We start from the raw sequence: 21,334 nt of genomic DNA on the forward strand, positions 1-21,334 counted from the left end.
CAAACAGACACTCCAATGTTATTATATGTATAGAGGAGCAGTGCCGAACACATCAACTAACATTTAATAGATTTATTTTTAAGTCTGTGTTATTTTCATCATTGTAAATATCAATTTAAAAGACGTTAAAAGATTTCTTATACGCACGCATAAGGTCGCCTATAAGATTTGATGATTTTGCTGTACATGTGGATAGATTGTGGAACTCTTTATTTTGAACTATTTTACGAGTTATAATTCAATAATATTATAAACGCCTGAAGGAATAGCTAGTTAATTATAAATGTATTAACAGATCTATATGTTTATAAACAATTTTACACAAATAATAATGGACAGGTTCCATTACTCACAACTATATTAGCGCCTAATTGTTATGAAAACAATAAAAGCTTTAACAAAGCAAAATTTATTATCATTATTAATACTATATACTCGTTGAGCGCCGAACAACTGGCATATTTTTCACTACGTCTGCTTCGACGTTGATATCTATAACGCCATTATTCAACGGATTAGCTTTTTGCTGGATGATCCGTAGAATATTCAAAAGGGTATTAATGGATTTTGTTAAATCTGTATGAGTGTTGCTCTAAAATCGACCTCTATCTTCAATATTCATTGTTCTTTACTCAATTCTATTTGCTTACTCTGTCAATAAACAAAAGAATGAAACGCAAACATGGAGCGGATTAGGGAGGGACAACAAAAATAATATATTTCGATTTAAATAAAAATGCAATATTCGATATTTAAATTGAACGATGAATAAAACGAATGATCTTTTTGGCTGTAAAAGGTTATCCCATGATATAATATTGTCATTCATTTTATTAATTTAATTGTTTACCGAAAAAGACATTCGAAAAGCTATTTACATAAAAACAATGAATTCTATAACCATATTCATCTGTCTTGACCGCAGCACCAAAGTAAATTACTATCAGACTAAAGTTGGATGAACTTTCAGCGCTCGCTCGGTTCAAAACTTACCTAGGTTGGGTACCTTGTGTATGATTATTTGCGAGTTGCCAGCGCTATGCTTCAATTTGTTACTCAACTCGGGAACGCCTTTGGAACTTGCTCTCGCTAGAATGCCAGTTCATTGCAATGCCAATTGCCACATAAACAAGCCTTGCTAACACCAGCTATGCGGCCGTGATAGCAAAACTTTTCCGTTCACTTTTCTCATAACATATCATTAAAATCTCCGTGCTCGCAAAGTCTTGACTAAGACTTCTATGTGTTTGAAATTGGTTCTTATTAACATAGATTGTATGTAATCAAAATGAACCATGTTATTTTCCATAACTTAATAACTTTAACTACCCCGATATAACAATACTATTGTTTGTAAATTTACCTAATTTACAATTGGTTTTTGTGTTAATTTTGTTTTGAATCTTCTATATTCAATATGCCATAATTCTGTGATTTCCAAAACTATTATAAAGTAGTTCCCTCGACCACGTGGTAAGAGCAGAAAGATTTGTCAGGAATATAGTTACTCTGTGTCCTTTTCAACTGATAATGTCATGATATTCGAATGATAACACGACATTGAAGCGGAACAAACAAATAAACATAATTACAGTGATCAAATTTTTAGAATGCGTATTTCATGAGTAAAAAAATAATGGTAATGTAAAAAAACTATCTTGATTTTGATTTATTTTATAAAATGAATTTTGTTTTATACACTGGCTTAAGAAAGTTATTTTATAACCCAACCTAACAGCAGCAATAAAAGTTGTTTTCGGTTCTTCTCAATAGAACCGTTATTCTCAACTATCAGATGTTCTACATTAATTAAAAAAAACTTATAATGTTTTTTGTGAAAAAATATTTTGCTACAATTAGTCCAGACATTTAGTAATTTGAACGGGAAAATTTTAAAATTATTATTATTTTTACATTTATTTTTATCCAATTACTGTACTAAATATAGACTTTATATACAAGAACAAATAAAATTATTTTATGTTATTTTTATCATAGAATCCAAACAGACACATTTCATCAAACCTTTGTAACACAAAGTAAATGACGACAAAGAAATCCTAATACATTTTCTGGTAATAAAACTGAACTTTTTATAAGAAGAAGACATATATAGAAAATGAGTATTATAGAAGAGACAAACTAATTTTAACTAACTTAACATAGTTTTAGATATAGTGTACGATCTGCATGCTCCAAGCTATCTCCCCAACCCCGCCCCCCTGTCACTCATTTCTAATCCCGCTATTTACGGCTAATTTCGTCTGTTAACAGTATTCTATATATATTTATATCAATTTATTTTTATAACACTGTTATGTCATAGTACAAATCAAACTACATTAAAATAAACATTCATTGCGGTGTTGAAATTGACAAATCTGGTTCGTTATACAATTCTATTTTACTCTGAGCCGTCAATATTATTTTCGATTACATTGTCATAGCTAATTTATATTAAATATAAATAAGCGATCCTTTGACTCGATCTTAAAAGGAATAAATTATCCAACCAAACCCAATTCCACTTAATAAGATGTAGAGAATCTTAAGACGAATATAAATTGTTTTTTAGTTTATAGCTTTAACAAATTACATACAGCACATTCATACAAAATTGGAACATGTCATAACTTTATATTGTCAGTCATATGTTTTTTGATTAAAACTGAAATGAATTAAGTGGTTAGAATTTGTGCATCTGGCTTGGTACTACGCACTACCAGAAATGACTAATGACTACTACTAGGGATGACCTGCCATCAGACAGCACCGGTTTGTAATGCCGTGTTTGAGATTAAAGGCTGGATGACCAGAGAAGTGTAATTACATCTACAACAAAATCGTAGTTCACATGGCTGGCAATACATCGGCGCGTGCGGAATGCTTAACATTCCTGACAGTAAATGCCGACGAATGATCGTGATCAGTTACCATTAGATAGGTCGTGATCAGTTACCATTTACCCGACTGACTTCCTAAATTAAAAAGGTAACTATACAAGTTTTGTCTGGATATGTCCATTTTTATACAAACTGATCTTTCTACTATCATCTATATCAGATAGATTTTGTCTTCAAAACTACAGTTTACAGCGTTTTTATGAATGAAAATTCTGTTTATTTATTTATTTTTGAAGAGGATAAGCAATAACCACAAATATACATTTAAGTACAGTATACGTAGAAATAAATTAGACACTAACAGACATTGTAATAAAAGAAAGGGCGACGGGATATGTTAAAGACAATTATTATTCTAATATACAATAAAAAGCACGAATTTATAAATCACAAGAATATAATTATATCTAACTTATTTATTACAGTATAAGATTTAGGAATTAATGAATACGCGATTCAAATCCGTTATAACTATTTTTATTTCAATTATCGCGATTATTACACATAATCGCGAAAATTTAAGACAACATTAAGATTTAGGAACTCAAACTTTTATGAGGTATATTTTATATAAAAAAAATAGTAACTAAAGATTTTTTTAGAAATAAATCAATCTAAACTTTTTCTCAATGTGTTTCATTTTAATCTAATAATGATTGACATATATATGCTTTTACTTTAAGTACTATATATTTACAGAGGTTCCTTACAAAGCTTCGACTTATATCTAAAGTTTTATAATTTTATATTGCCTTTGTCTACACATTCACTAAAAGGTATATGGCAACCTAGTGACCGATTTTATAATTTGCCTTTCCAAAACAAATTGACTAAAAATAAAAACGATTTTAGTAGAACAAAAAATATATAAAAAATATCAATCTTTCAGCATATTTCTTACTTATTAATAATGAAAGAAGTCTTCAATTCATAATAAATGATTTACAAGATAGTTATAATATTAGAAAGTTGGGACTAAATTTAATTAAGAGTGCTATAGGTATATGTAGTATTTATTAGTACGATTTCATAACACTGTCACAGTTTTTTTTTATTTTTTTACAACCATATACCGTATCCGGTAACCGATAGCCGATTGGGCAAAAACGTTCTTGAGTGATGATCAAGAACCTAACAACCCCTAAGAGGGCAGATCTTGTAAAGGTCGCGGAATGACACACACACACAACTACTTTGTGGAACCAGCTTTCGCCGGCGGTTTTTCCGAACCTATACGACATGGGAACCTTCAAGAAAAGAGCGTACACCTTTCTTAAAGGCCGGCAACGCACCTGCAAGCCCCCTGGTGTTGCAGATGTCCATGGGCGGTGGTAGTCACTTTCCATCACGTGAGCCTCCTGCTCATTTGCCAGCTATGCCATAAAAAAAATAAGAAAAACATGACACTAGGTGTAGGGCACAGCGCGAAACCATATTTTAGAGATCCAAATTATGGAGATCCTTGGAAAGGAGGTCCCAGCAATGGTAGTCTATCTAGTCGTCCCAGCAGTGGTAGGTAGTCTACCTGAGATAATTATGATGACTGTAATTATACAATACATATACAAATTAAATTATTCCAATTAACAATACGTATTTCTTTATAATAAATAAATAATTAAACTAATCAGGTATTAAATATATGTAAGAATAAAAACGAAAAGGGAAGTTCGTCTAATCCGTCATCTTTTCTAAGTTTTAACCGATTTGCTCGTCCGTTTTTATTGAATAGGTTTATAACTCGACGATACTCTTATTTCTACTTATAGAAACGATTACACCCCCTCGGTCATAATCTCTTCTTAGAAATTTTCACTCATTTTTCTAAGTACGCCATTATATTTCCGCAGTATTTTAAAACCGATTTCAAAAATTTACGATCGATAGGGCGATATAAAACCACAAAGCGTTATATATAAAACTATGTTTCTTCTAAGATTTTTAACCTTCCTATAAGTTATTTCGAAGTAGATTTAGATTTATTAGATAAAATATACAATATAAATTATTCATATATAATCTTAATAAGTAAATACTGAGTCAAATAAAATCTAAAAGGGGTTTTACACATTATTAATTATTAGTAGCACACTAATAGTTCGTCAATGTACTGCTGCAGGTCAAATTGCTCCTTTCCTTTTAAGGAGTACGTTTATATTCCAATTCTGATTGAGGAATTAACATTTAGCAAATATAAAGCAGATTAACATTTAGAATTGAAGTTTTTTAGTCACATAATTGTGACTAAACTTCCTTCTATCTATACTAACTATCCTTTACTGAGTACTAATTGTCGATATGGTAGCTTAGTTATGCTTGTCCTTTACTTGATAAACGTGCTTTGGACCGAGATAGAGTAGCAGCTAGAACATGTTAATTGTCAAAAAACCTGTAATTGAGTATGATTCATATGATTTTGTCAATTATAAAACTTTTGCTCACTTAGCATCGATCTGTTATTACACTCGCTGCGCCGCACGCTTTCGATAAGTAGATTACATAGTGATGTGCCGAGCGTCGAGCTCTCTCTAAAATCTGGTAATTAGGTCGCCTTAGTTCACCTGAATGTTCATGTTACTCATAAATTCATTTTGTCTATTTTTATTACTTTCCTGAACCAAGGCTTTTTTATGTCGACGTGTACTTAATTTACTATCCCTTAAATATTTTGTAACTTCGATGACTATTTAAATATGATTTCAGCATTAACCTTAATTAAACCCGCCTCTTAAATTTCTCACAATTCATAACAAATTTAACGTATTATTTTATTTAACATTAAATTATACAAATCTGTGATATGATTTTAGACAAGTAGGTATCTTAGAATTCAAAGTATATTTTATTATAGCGACCCGCCCGGCTTCGCGCGGTTGCAACGCTGATACTAAATATACTGCGGAATATTATTTTCAGCCATTCTCTGCTATATTGTACATGTATTATACATATAAGACTTTCTCTTGAATCTGCCTATCTATTTAAAAAAAAAAAAAAACAATAAAAATACGTTGTGTAATTTTAAAGATCTAAGCATACAAGTATAGGGACAGACAACGGTAAGCGATTTTGTTTTATACTACGTAATGATTGAAGGAAAATGTTTCCTTTATATTTTTATATAAAGTCCAAAATAATATATAATATGCATTATTATTATTACCTAATGTGAAAACCATGATAATTTATGAATGCAGCTAAAACACTAATTAGTCCATAGGGGAAGGTATCCCACAGCACGCAGTACTTTGCGCTACATCTCACGCCTCCCCTCTATCTAATGAAGCCAATTTTCGACGCCCGCTCCACCTTGCTTTTCTTTTGAATTTTCTCGTGTATTTTCCTTGGCATCCATCTCCTTCCGTGTTTCCGCGTACGCAGATTACTTTTGATTTCAAATTCCTCTGCCATTGATTTAGTGAACAACAGACTATTTGTCACGTTTCACCTCTCCGCTCGTGCGATTAGAATGAAATTTTCTTTTTTTTTTTCTTTCTAAAGTCTAATGGATCTAACAAATGCTTCGCTTAAATATGCACTATAAGTTTTTCCTCTAAGGATTTTCTACTTGATTATTTATGTAGTCCCTAAAAATATTTAGTTCATCATTAGGGGTTTAAAGGGTTTTATTGGTAGAGGCCAATTTATATCGTTTATTAATTATTGTACAAACAAATGTGTAAAGAAAAGATGCAAGAATTATCTTAATTATAATCAGGACGACCCTGATCGATTTCAGCCGCGGGGCCAATCTAACGGGAAACCAGTCAACTACGCAGGTCATATTATAATGGACCGGTGTCTACGGTATCTCACGTTCACTCTCACAACCCAATGGAAATGCAAATCTGAAACGATCGAAAAAATTTAGTCAAAGGACCTGCTGGTTTACGTGCGTTCCGAGGCCCAGAAGTGTACAACTCCCAAATTCTTAGATGTTACTGAGAATTTTTTCGAAAGATAACTCCAATAACTTGATGTCGGCTCCACCTGGGGTTTGAACACAGAACATCGGTGTCAAACTGATACAAGGACATAGATCCCGAGGTTCTTTGATAGTCAAATTACTAGTACTACTACTAATACTATTTAAAGATAGGAACAAAATATTTTGGATTGATTCAATTGGTTCACGTTACACTTACATATATATTGTGCCACAATTCTTAAGTAGAAAATATCGGAATTTTAGCTTTATGCACAAAAAATTCAGATCAATGCTTATATCCTTTACCTTCTAATGATAATGGGAAACTTTTGATGATTAAAGTGTCCGCATAACAATTGGTCTTTGATAAGGAACCGTACTGTGCTTTAAGTACTGATGCGAATGTGTGGAAAGAAGAAAGACTTTTCTAGTCTACAGTGTTATTCTTTCCCAATAAAGGTACTATTGTCAAAATGAAATTAATCGCGTTGACCGTAAGAAATCTGATAGACTGAAACTGATTCAATGTGGACAAGATCGAACCCTAGTGCCTCCGCTCCACATCAAGAAAAAAATGTTAATGGCTACCGCAGGAAAAACTGATAAGAACAAACGATGTAAATATTTGCCTCTTGCTGCAAATTATGTCTTTGTTTCGTCTGCAGTTCACTAACGTGAACTTTAAGTTTTAGTTCTTAAAACTTTAAGAAGATTTTAAACCGTCTTTCTACCTTCATTGGTGAGGGCTGCGCCATTTTCGTCACAGGATCGAATTGTGATTTGTAACTCGGCCGGGAATCGAGTGGTGTATCCATGAAGAGTGGCGTACTACTGGACCACGAAGGTCGTCAATATGTTTAATTTTTTCAATATAGACATAATTAAGGCCTTACTATAAATAAATGTTTTATCCATTATGAGATAATATAATATGATCTTCAAATTAAGATAAGACAGATTTTACATAATGGATTTGTTATTTAATCTAGAGGAACACACCTTCACGAAAATAGATCTGCTATTTTTATCCTACGACCACTTATAGCCGAAATAAAGTGAAAATTTTAGCTCTTTAAATAGTTTATTATTGGATTCTTAAATATTATAATTATTTTAAAATAACAGCTATTCATAAGCATATTCTTGACTTGATCTGGTAACATATACGGATTGAAAAAAGAAACATAACATACAATAAAATGTAGTAGAGAACACAGTATTAAAATTAATTAGTAATTTAACGAACTTAAGACTATTATAATTTATATTATTATAAATAAATGTTGCATAAATACGTAGATACATATATTGTTTTATCAGATTATAGCATACAACGTCATACATTATGTAGTATAATAATAAATATATGCTTACACATACACGCGTGCTAACTTGTTATTGTTAAAGATTGCTTTCATTAGTAAAAATGGTGTCTTTTTTATTATTATTTAATTATTTTTATTAATAATAAGAAAAAAATATCTACCTAAAATCTGACTGATTACTGACTTCCAAAATACAGCTAAAGCAGGAAATCAGGTCCGGTGCTACAAATATAAAGCTTCTGAGTAAATTAAAAAATATTTTTTTGAAAAAATAATCTAGGATCCAATAAAAAACTGAAATAATCCCTTTTTATAATATTTTTAAACATTTTTTTTTAGTTAAGAATTCTATACTTAAATTAGGAAGATCGCGTTCGCATACCCAGATTCCATAATTATTATTCTGTATTATTTCCTGACTAATCGCATGTTCAATCATAGACCTTATATAAGTCACAGAATATCCCTAAGGCATCCTGAGACTCCCAAGCTTCATAAATATTCTTAATAAGCTCAAAACCTGAGTCGGTTGTCGAGCAAAAAAATTTCTCATAAAATCCCTCATAAATACAAATTGTTTTCTATAAATCAGAATGTGCGAGGGCAGCTAGTTTAAAATTAATATAATATAATCCTTTGACGTATAATCGAAATAAGTAGTAGATATCAACTATCATCAGCGATTGTTACAATTAAGCCAGTGCCTATAACTCCAATTTAATCTAACTGATGGATGGTACGAACCACACATGACTTTTATCTAGTTCTCTAAAACTATGTCGAAAAAGATTTTTTTGTGATTTAGAAAAGTAAAAACATGAACTTTGGAGTTCTCTTGTACTGTTTTTTTTTAAGTTTTAACTGACACTTCACTAAAGACTTCAGAATCCACGGCATATTGGCTAAATAAAAAAAAATAGTTCACGATTCGTTACATTGCACATTACGACACATATATATTATATATACTTATAACGTAGTAAGAATATATATACATTACTACATATACTCAGATGCCATAGGATTAAAAGAATTAAGAAATAGAACTAACCCTGAAGCAATAGAGTCGTGGCACCTAAAAATTCTTGTTTAAGAAGACTTTCGTGTAAGGGACCAGAAGCTACAGCACCGATACTTAATCTATCTAAATCTACATAAACCTAATAGAGAGCACAAGTTTGTGCACAGTCTACAATGATATTAACAACAACCAGTTTATTACCAAATTTTGTGAAAAGGATTCTATAATCGAAAGAGTATATATTTACAACTTAATTATTTTTGTAAACAGTTGATATAAAACATGCGTTTTTCTGAATATAATTTGGAATCCAATTTGCCGTTTGGATCCATTGATAGTTAATTAGTAGATAATAAGCAATTATTCGAAAAGTTATCATGCCAATGACTACTGTTTTCAATTTAAACTGAATATATTTAATAGAAAAGTTTGCTCGTTTACATTATTAATTTATATTAAATTTACAGTTCATAATTGTTTTCATTTATTCTAGATGAATATAAAACATGTATATCATAGTATTTAGGCTCGAATAGTTATTTACGTAATTCGATTTAATGTCATTTATTTATTTTTGATTAACCATTTGTTTTCATTTAATTAAAATATGTAAGATCAAATAAAACAATAAGTTTAATACGTCAATACGTATCGTATTATTGCCAATACAATAATAACTGCGTGGTATAGTCATAATTGTGTATTGAAACAATACATATATATACATATTTATATATACATTATGTTCACAATGACATTGTTGCCTTGTTGTCAATTATTTTATAAATAAATTGTTTGCTTTCGTAAATCCTATACCATTTACTAAATATCATCACGCTTCAAGACTAACTGTTCCCATTACTCCATCCTTATTAATTAGGTTGTGCCTCGTACATTATTTTAATATTTGTATGCCGATGTTCCAGTCCAAATTTAAAAGATTTATAAATCTTTCATACATAGATTTCATGCATCGGTAACAGTTTGGGTGGCGTTCGCTTCGAAAATTCTCTGTAGGAAATATCCATGACTACGTTGAAATAATTGCATGTTTTGCGTTTTAAAATATAACCAAAATATAAACACACTTTAAAATTGACAAACGAAAATTATATATTTATAATATAAGTACGAAGTAAGAAGAAGAACGGGAAAAAAAATCATTAGTTACCAAAAATTTATAACATAATAATAACAATATTATAGCAATTTAGCTTACGAATAAAATATGCGAGAGTATAGTATAAGATATACATATATTACATACATTATAAGACATCCGTGACATAGAACATTAATTATATTCTAGGCGAGATGTCGCTGGAAAATATAATAATGAGACATGCATATTTCACCGGAAATTAGGCTATATTATTATACTTACTTTACACTCATTTGTTATTTAATCTAACTCAAAATATTCATTATTCTAGTAACATTTTTTTTTGATAGGGTTACATTTTAATTGAAACTAATGGAGAATGTTATATTGCACAAAAATCAATACAATAGAAGTCAGTATTATAACTATGATGATCGAATTGATGGAAGACATGGTTCTCATCAATAATGATACGTTCAAACTAAGGATGATTTTGTTGAATTTAAAAGTGTTTCGTAAGTCTTTGTTATTCATTTCATGCCCAACGGTGCGAAAGACACGATGAGAAATCTTGTATATGTCCTCAGAAAACAGGAAAATATACATATACATCGATCCATAATAGGATAGCGTTAACGGAGCAATGTACATTTAATTTGAAATTAGATTTACTTTAGATTTAAAAACATTTCTCGACAGTAACATAAATGAAAGACATAAAACATGTCATATCCCAGAATAACCCACATAAAGATATGTAATATTAAATTTTCATATAAAAACTGACACTATCCGAGAAAATCTTAAAACAAAGCAGACCCTCTCTTAAACTTTTCTCGAGATCATATATTATGCATGTTGCTTAGTTGACATTTTTGTTGCCGTGCTGAAAACATTATATTCACCGAGTTTGCAACTAATTTTTATAAGTTCCAAGCGAAGTTCGATATTTTTTAAAGAAATCGCAATGTAGATAAAGCTTCCTTATTTGCATTGCTCGGTCTTTTCGTCTTTGAGAATATTTCGAAACAAGTTTTCTTCCTTAAAGTTAACGGCAGTTTGCATCGTAAGTCAGCTTCAACGCCACTACGCTCACCAAAGTCACGAAATGCAGTTTCACAAATTATTTTCAATGACCTGACTAATTTACAAAATGTATGTATAGTTTTTAAATTAGAACCATAAATTGTATTTAAAAAAAAATTTATTATGTTTTTATGATATGAATATAAATTAAATATTCATTGAAGCATTTCTCTTAAGTTTCTGTTATGAATAGAATTTGAAAATATTCATTGCAAGGTATTATATAAGGTGATGTTTGTCCTTAAAATATTTGAGATGAAAATACAAAAACCCTCTCCAGAACAAAAACCTACTGTTTTTACGGTTAATAATAAAAAAGAGAAATGTGCAATCCCATGATTATAGTAAATGCTTTATTGCCAAAATAAATGCTTCGGTTTTACGTACAGTAAAAACTTTATAAGAATTGCCTGGAGATTATAACAATAACCAGTAGATATGAAAAAAAGTCGCAGAGCCCGGCACGGCTCGACACGAGCCGCGTTCTATTGTGCCATATATTTCGTATGTGCGCAACGTTTGGTCATATTTCTGACGTCTATGCCGATGCCGGCACCGGTAGCATTTCACGCGACGCTCTCTGATTTTTCGATGTGCGGTTTCCGCTATACAATAGCATTTTATTAACGATATAACAACAATGCAACATTGTGTTGGATATTACTACGAAGTGAATGCTATAAGTGAATCTCACAACGTCACCGTTCTCTCCGTAACGTAATTCACCCTGGCGAGGCACGCGCGTTCCAATTTGACGATATGAGCCGGAAACCATTGCCAGGCACTAGCGTTCACGGTGTACACAGCGCTTTAAAGTTTTACTACTCGTTTACAATACGAGTGTTGACCTCGATGTTTTTCTTTTTTGCTGTTGTTGAAAAAACCTTTACTGACGATAGCTCTTCCATAGGTACACACTTTTCCCGTAGCGCAAAAAATAAAATGAATTTACAAAAAATTTAACTAGAACTGCAGACAGTTCTATCGGTATAGAAATGTGATTATGAGTGAAAACTAGACTGACTATATTGTCTAAGTAAAACTTCATAGTATTAAAATGAACAAATAACATAATATAAAGTCTTATATAAGTAAGTCAGTTCTCGAAGTAAATTAATTATTCAAAGTAATGCGACGCTTAACGCTAGTCTTCTCGTGTAAACAAATTACAGCAAGCACTGGGTTCGAGATAAGTCGAAGCGAATGCATGTTATCTAACAGTTGACATTTGTAGATTCGAATCGTATCGTGTCATGTAGGCATAGGTGTGCTGGGGGATATTTATGCATCTGATTGGTGTCGCCTACGAGGTGGCACCACCTCGCCACGCGCCACGCGCCTCTGTCGCGATGTCTCTGATTTATAACTGTAATATAACGCTGAGCTGTCATGCAGAGTATTTTTATAAGCCGGGGAGACGACTCCGCTTCAATATTTTCGTTTGTGACTTTTGCCCGGAAGATTGTGTTATTTTGTTTCTCATTTAAAAATATACGCAAAAAGCTTCAACCCATTTTGCTTTGCTTAAGAATTTTACTGGTTTAAAGAATATTATTTATATTCAATGAGCAATATAGAGAAAGAGTATTCGTATAGTATAGTATCGATTTAAATTGTTCGAACTTGGGATAATGGCAGGCTTTAGGTACTGTTATCAGTGAATTAAATTACTTTTAACATAATTTTGTCACTGCTAGGCTAAGTCTTAATTTCCTGTTGCAGGGAATAAGACTGAGATCGGATTAGAACATATTCATTCACGAGACTTTTATGCAACACACTCGACATAAATTATAAAACACATTAAGTACATAAAAACGTACTTACCCGGGTTTGAAAGTGCAATCTGCGGTTACGAGTCACGTGTTCTAACCACGGAGTTATCTTAATTCACATGTGTTATAAATTAATGTTACTTTGATTAATTTTGTATGGGATGCAATGGAGCTTCGGGACCGGAAGCGAAGCTATCGGATATCTGACCTAAAAAACTATCCCTCATCGAAACAAAAGAATAGATATTCATAATTATTTTGTTTTTGCATACTAGGTTATGCTTAAATAGAGTTGCTAAACGTATTTTAAAGATATTCATTTTTTTTCTGTGATTACCTCTAATATTAAATAATAGCCTACAATTTACTATTAATTTTCATTTATAATTAATATTTTGTTATTTTTTATTTGACAATTTCGAAATTATCTAATACTACTACTAATTATCTAATCGGTCTTCTTGTGTTAAGCAAAAAAGTAGCCTTGTCCTTTCTAGAAGTTCAAGTTTGCTTCATACCAAATTTCATCAAATTCGATTCAGCGGTTTTGCAGCGGACAGAGTTTCAAATTTATAATATTAATATAGATGAGAAGCCGGTAAAATATTAGTCATATATTCATATCCGTTTACAAATCCAAAATGACGTATCTATAACAAGCCTATATGTATAACGATTATTGTTGATATTTGCGCTAAAGTTGCTCGCATAGTTCCACCGGTAGGTCGTACAATAGGTGGTACGGACGTAGTAACGAATAATTGTTTACAACAAACTTTAAATAATGCATGTCCGACATGCATTGCAATGATTCCATAGAATTTCAAAGGTATAATCTCGAATCGGAAAGATTTATTGATTGGTCTTGTAGTTTATATCTGCTAGTAACTGTTGATATGTTTTGTAAATGTATAATATGTATGTCCTAGGCTTACAAACCTAAATAATTCTTCATTTATACAGGAAATTAATATGAAATGTAAACAATATATGATTAATATAGCAACAGTGAAATTATATATTTAATCGAATTTCATAGAAAAAATAATCAATTTTAGAAACATAATATGTTTATATTTATTAATTCGTTGTTAATCAAACAGTGACTTAAAACGATCTTAAAATCATACTCCCAATTACTAATACACAATTCATACATATTACGCTATATTGGTTAATGCGTATATTAAATTCAACAAAGTAAATTAAGCAAACAATCTCGGTGGTTTAGTGTAATACATAATATTATGTACATTGTTTGAAACAGTACACAAGTGTAAACACTAATTATCTACGTGTTAATGTTTACAAATTTCACCAAAGCATGATCATGTTTGTACATAACTGAGACTGAAGTTTCTTATACGTCGAACGTGATGATTGCAGCAATTCTATAGAAGAAATAAACCACAGATTAAAATAATATTTGTTATAATATAAAATAAACAAATAATTTCGCAAAAATGTTTTTAATTGGTTACTTTAAAACTATTTTAGCGCACATCGCTTAATAAAAGAAAATTAGTACTAAAATGTTACCACATTAAATAAATAAAAATATGCACTTAACCAAGTATCAGCAAACCCAGAAGTCATAAATTTTGCAACAATGAAAGAAGCTGCGATCTCCTTATAATATTTCAAAATACTTAGAAACCTCACTGTTAAAATATTTAATAGACCTTTATAAATGTAAAGGTACATTTTGAAGTGAAGTAATATATTTTAGTATTCATAATAAAATGTAGGCAAATATGATTTAAATCGACAACATTAAAAATTCTATATTGGTACTTATAAAACACTTCATTAATTAACAGTACATGAAATCTGATACTTTCAAATTGGCTTTCTACGCGATATCACAAATGAGCTATTAAAGCTCACGGCGTAATTAGACCCTAACCGCTAATTGTGTTTCATGTTTATACACGACTTCAATCCTCACAATTTCATCGAATAGGACATCGCATTTCAACGCCCTGACGCCGTTCCTAGCCATTTACAAGGCCGATAGCGATTCCCGTGTAATTGCTCGATAGATGTTTCGAATAATACGTACCTATAGACATTCAAGTGAATCTTGTTGCATTTTGCATAAAATCGATACTCATGAATGTACCCACGCCGAAGCCGCGGTGGTGCTGCATGAGACTCGCCAGATCGCATTTACTGAAATCGGTTTTATTTTTAGAACACTATTCTCGAATGGAAAACAGATAATTCAATTTTCAAACGCATAACTGTTGCATAGTTATAAGCTTATGGTGATTGCATATCGAATAATATTGTTTTTCATGCGCTAGGATTTTTTTGTAAAAACAAATCCAGTGTCATATCGAAATGAATTTTTCATTTCTATAATCACAAATATGGCGCACAAAACTGAGCGCATTAAAATGAACTGACATTAAACAGGACATTATATTTGTAACATGTCAGAGCGAATTTAAGGTTAACGTGTTTAATATTAAATAGCAATAAAGCGGACAGAACTTAATGGGGTAATGGGGCTTTGGCGCGTTTTTCAATTAGGACGAAGGGTAGTTAATTTGGGGTAAAAGAGGTAAGTAAAGCGAATGTGAATTTTCAGAGCAACGGAACGTGGGACGGAGAATCTAATTTACTGGGGTGGACAACGTGGACTTTTGTCACGGCGCACTGCTCCAATTAGGTAAATACGGATACCGAGAAAGGCCGGTCCATCACTTGCATTCGCAAACACTCACCGACCTGATCTATTCACGGTTCATAATCATGTTATTTCAAGTGCCTACGTAATGTCCCTTATTAGAGTTGAATATGTTAACAGTATCATAATTAATTAAATTTATGAAACAGAGCGATATGGTTAACGATAGGGTTCGTACGTTGTCATTTACAAAATGACTTTTTACTATTTTGATCTTCGGTTTAGTAGATTTGCAAGCTTCTTTAGATTAAACATTAGACTTAATGTAACAGCACAATTAGCGAAAGGTTGTCTCAATAAAAAGTGTCATACCCTTTAAAATAAAGAATATAGTTCCTTAGCAACGTATTATTTGTTATGTCATTACAAATATGGAATAAAAATGCGTTATAAAATTACGAATTATTATTTTATTTACTAAAAACCTATCAAAAAGATTTAGAAACTGAATATATTTATGATAACTGATTTAATTGTTATATTCTGTTGAAGACAATTAGCTAAATGTAAAAAAACAAACGCAATTTGTAATTATCGAATAATAGTTTTAACAAATAGAAACGCTATCACTGTTAATTTAAGTCAATATGTTATTAAACTCGATTCTATTTTGACTCACAGTTGCTTCATATTAATTGCATTTTACATAGGAAAGTAGGTGGTAATTGCATTCTCGTCAAACAACCTACTGTAGCAAATACGCACCGTTGCGGAGATTGGCTACGCGTGCGGGTTTCAACCTTAATTGTTTTTGTACGGTAATCAATTTAATTTTTAATTTAATTCTTATTATATAACTGATAAAGTTTGTTTTTATAAAAACGACGATCCAAAAAAATCACCCATCTGTTACTCATTATATCATAATACCATAATTTATTAAAGTCACTTGAAAATGAAATATTTTCTCAATTCAATTACGCTGAGAGAGTTTATCACTTATTTAAGTAAGTCTCGTACTGAGCCATCTATCATGCGCTGGATATTAGAAACAACATTTTCCGATTGTTTATATGTGCTCGGAGCTCTTCTTTCATTAGAGCGGCAGACGTCGTGCAGAGAAGGCTGTACTCTGTACAGCCAAGATTGATGGGCTCTGGATGGATTTGTTCTATTCGCGTTCACTCATCAATCATTCGCGGATATTTTTCCGTGTCTCAGGTTGTTTAGCCTAAATAGATTGTTGCAGGCTTTGAGCATCGCTCATATCGACATGTGTATCACATTAACTTTGACGTTTACTCAATTATAAAAGTATAAGGGACGCACCATTTAACTGATGCCGCTAGATTGATCCTTATTTCTATTGATTCTATTATATAACCTACAAATTACATTCATTTCCGATATTATTAGTATCAAAATAATCTCAACTTTAATTAAAAATTAATATTCACTATTTTGTTACAAAAATTAATCACAAAAAGAATGTAAATTTGAAATGGATACAATCAAAGAAATTTATAATTATAATTGCTTTTCTGTATAGACAGTATTGTAATATAATTGTGCTACAATACTAAAGCATATTTTCATATTATCATCTTGAAACATTTGTATACAATTTTCATGAGAGCCGGTGAGGGATCGATGTCGGTCGATAGGCATGCTTTATGAGCCTACCGTTTCAATTGGTTTCAAACCTAGAATATGACCTACATTAACTTGAATTGTTTGTTACATATAGGACGAGACCAACATTAATTCCTGTAACAAATATAAATATCATTTTTACGAAGCATAAAAAATGAGAAGAAACATTATATAAGCTTTTGTTTTTTTTATATTCCTTAAATCAAGTTTACGGATGAAACATAAAAAATGTGTGAAATGCGACACAAATACAACACATTTTCATATTAACAAGGTTCATGTGCCTTCAAAGAAAAGATCTGAATAAATAACTAAGTATTTGTACAAGGCATTGTAGTCGACAATAGGCAACGTAAACTTTAAAAACGCTGAACTCGATGTAAGGGGCACACAGCATACAGAACTTGGCAGTGCTCTAGAAACCAGATAGAAACCTAGTTTGCTATTTTCAGTTAAATTATTAAATTACCTACGTAATACAGCGCATTTCCTAAGTAGCACTGTGCAACGATTATATGTAGTGCACTCTTTGTGATATATAATATATGTTGTGATGAAGATATTTAACTAACCTCGTTTGCCTAAATTTATATTTGGACTTTGGATCCATTTGCATATACACCTACGACTACATATATTTGAATTTCACAACTGCACATTGTTAACAGCTGCAATCATTTTTTTTATCTGAAAAACGCAGTTATACAAAGGCATTTACAAAACAACGTTATTTTTAAATACATAAACCAATCACAATTTCATTTTGCTATTGGAAATCTGCATTGAATACAATTTCGGGAATAGAATATTTTGTATAAAAATAATTCACTTTGACTTTTATCTCTGAGATTTGAAAGCAACAAATAACGAGTAAAGCAAACACTACACAATTGAATATTTTATTACTGACTTGTTGCAGAATCGTTGTTCCCTCGCTTCGTAGAACCGGTGCCCAACGTTACGGTGACTGTCGGAAGGGACGCCCTTCTCGCGTGCGTCGTCGAGGACCTTAGAGGATACAAGGTATCGTGAACCAATTTCATTTACGATTTTAATAAGGCCAAAGAAAAACCTTATTATCCTAGACACTTTCATCAGTCTTAGTCTTACTCCGTAATATAGGTAATTAAGTATTTAAATGTTTGCTTAAATATTAAGAGTACACTTTATCTATAAATATTGATTATGGTTCCATTCTTTCGGTCAAGTACACCTGTAAAGCAACGTTTATAAATATGATTGTTTTTGCCTCTAATTAGTCTACGTTTATAATTAAAAGATGTTGCTGGGCACACTATGAATGCATGCTGTTTCTATAAATATAACCGTGGATAGTTACAGAAATTCTATACAACTTCATTCGAGCGGCGCAGGAAGTAAAGTTTTAACAAGCCAACTTAATATCACTTTGCTCAGAATGCACGATTCGCCAGTTATTAATCATGCAGGACGGCTAGTTAGTGAAATTGGAGTGGCATGTAGTGTGCTCAGATTTAAGTGGGATGAGGCGAATACACCAGAGTTGAGTTTTAGAAGACGATTTAATATTCTTTGACGAGTAAACAAGTCCACGCTCGCGCACTGCTCTGTAGCATTGTGGTCTGGAACAAAGAGATTATTGAATTACCTCATTGTGTGTTCTGAATCGCGAATAATAGTGTAGAATATAAAATGACTTTTATGAATTTTTGTTCCAAAACTAAGCTGAAATAAACTTGCACGTATTTGCTAGTTCATCTCAGATTGGATTTTGAAATAGATTGAAGATATCAAGTAAAAGAATTGCTTGTGCACTACGCCCACTATAAAGTCTCCTCTCAGTTTGAGTAAAAGGCTCAAAACGCGGTTATTGCGAATTAAATATAACTTTTGGTCAAGATAGTATATAAAACCGGGTAGTATAAAAATATAACAAAATCTTTTTATTTTTATATAGGTCGCATGGGTACGTGTAGACACTCAAACCATTCTGAGCATCCATCACAATATAATAACCCAGAATCCTCGCATCAGTCTGTCGTACAACGACCACCGCTCGTGGTACCTGCACATCAAGAACGTACAGGAGGTAGATCGCGGCTGGTACATGTGCCAAGTCAATACTGATCCTATGCGCTCGAGGAAAGGCTATCTACAAGTCGTTGGTTTGTATAAAATACAAAGAATATTTAAAATTATTTGTACACTCACTATATAGTTGAAGCAAATTTTATAAATCGTAAGATATTTGCGTAAGCCAGTCTAGTACTTTATTGCGTTGTAAGTCTGGAAATTTCATTTGAGACCTTTAGTTCTCCTTACTTTTTTGCTAGCCACAACAAACTACTTTTTAATGCCGCATAAAATAAGCTCATATTTAATGTGTTTCGTCTTTTTATTTTTGCCTACAAATTTACATTTTGGGTATATAAACGAGCTACTATTGTTTTTAGTACCGCCCATGATTATCGACAACATGACATCTACGGATATGGTTGTCCGGGAAGGAACAAATGTTACCATGGTTTGTAGAGCCACAGGCTACCCTGAGCCTTACGTCATGTGGAGACGTGAGGATGGCCAGGAGTTTAACTGCAATGGTGAATCAGGTAATAGAAATAAAATTAAGCTCTCTTTTTAATTTAATTTGAATGTTATGAAAATAAAATCTGTAACATCATAAGAAATTAGATAAAATACCCACCAATGAAAATGTCACGAAACATCTTTAAATCATTATGTTGACAAATTTACGAAACAAAACAGAAGAAAAATAAAAGACCGATAAAATACAAGCTCGAAAATCACGTAAAGAAGCGGACCACTTGAGAAGAGAGAGTCTAACCATGAATTTTCGATGAAATAAACGAAATACCTTAAAGGTCCTTTCGAATAATTCGAATTCCTGTAAGAAACGAGTCTCGAATTTCCTTGCGACTTTAGCTGAATGTCTGAATCCAATGGTTCGGGATATCGAGCGACCTTCCGGCGAAATGATAACTTGAACCAATTGTTTCGTACAATACAACCAAATTGTACAATCTTCGCATAGCCGAAATATTTACAAGATTGAAGCGGTAGAGTGAAACTTCGCTTGTTTAATATTATGTTGAACAATCTCATTACTTCAGAATTCAACTCGAATAGATATAATGTCCGTGCATTATCTAAACAGCTATTTGTAATCGGGGAGTGATTAATTATATTATGTAATTATACTTGGAACATCGAAAAATATTTTATGTTATACTATACGTCTTAAATATATACAAAGATTAATAATGATAATAATAAATAACACCGGTTTACGTGATAAATGCCAGCTGGAGGTACGCACGCACACTCTCAAACAATTACTCGACTTAAACTTTCTGGCTTAATAGGTTATTGTGGTCGGTGTTGTTAGTGTGATTAATTGAATTATATTTTTCAGTGAATGTAGTTGATGGAGAGAATCTAACTATATCTAAAGTATCAAGACTACACATGGGGGCATATCTGTGCATCGCTTCCAACGGCGTGCCGCCCTCGATCAGTAAACGTGTCGTATTAATGGTACAGTGTAAGTAGATGTTATCTATGTGGTAACTCTCAATAATATTATTTTTACATAGGTATTTATAAAACAGTATACACTTCGCAGGAGTATCCAACGTAACAAACAAAAACATTTACTCTAATATAAATATATATCAATTATATCTAACATTTGATAAAATAAAATGTTTAATTGGTATTAGGGAACAAATGTCTATGAATTTTCATAGACCTATTTATATATATTGGGAATTATTTTTGTTTTAATTGTTATGGAACTATATATAAATACGCTCTATGATACAAAATGAACTTGTATTTTATTATTTAATTATGTTGTTCAATACATATTATATTTCCTTTATTTGTATAATACAAAATAATGAATTTTAT

At 31.6% G+C, this 21,334-nt stretch overlaps 1 protein-coding gene across 1 annotated transcript in view; it reads left to right on the forward strand.

Annotated features, from left to right (window-relative positions):
* LOC124535408 (lachesin-like) overlaps positions 1 to 21,334 on the forward strand; it is a 36,971-nt gene that overhangs the window by 10,365 nt on the left and 5,272 nt on the right. The window contains exons 2-5 of the mRNA XM_047111618.1: positions 18,345 to 18,448; positions 19,362 to 19,569; positions 19,858 to 20,013; positions 20,838 to 20,966. Of these exons, the coding sequence (XP_046967574.1) occupies positions 18,345 to 18,448; positions 19,362 to 19,569; positions 19,858 to 20,013; positions 20,838 to 20,966 (597 nt within the window). The remainder of the gene's footprint in view (positions 1 to 18,344; positions 18,449 to 19,361; positions 19,570 to 19,857; positions 20,014 to 20,837; positions 20,967 to 21,334) is intronic.

Source organism: Vanessa cardui, chromosome 14 (genome assembly GCF_905220365.1).
Source record: "Vanessa cardui chromosome 14, ilVanCard2.1, whole genome shotgun sequence".
Taxonomy (NCBI): domain Eukaryota; kingdom Metazoa; phylum Arthropoda; class Insecta; order Lepidoptera; family Nymphalidae; genus Vanessa; species Vanessa cardui.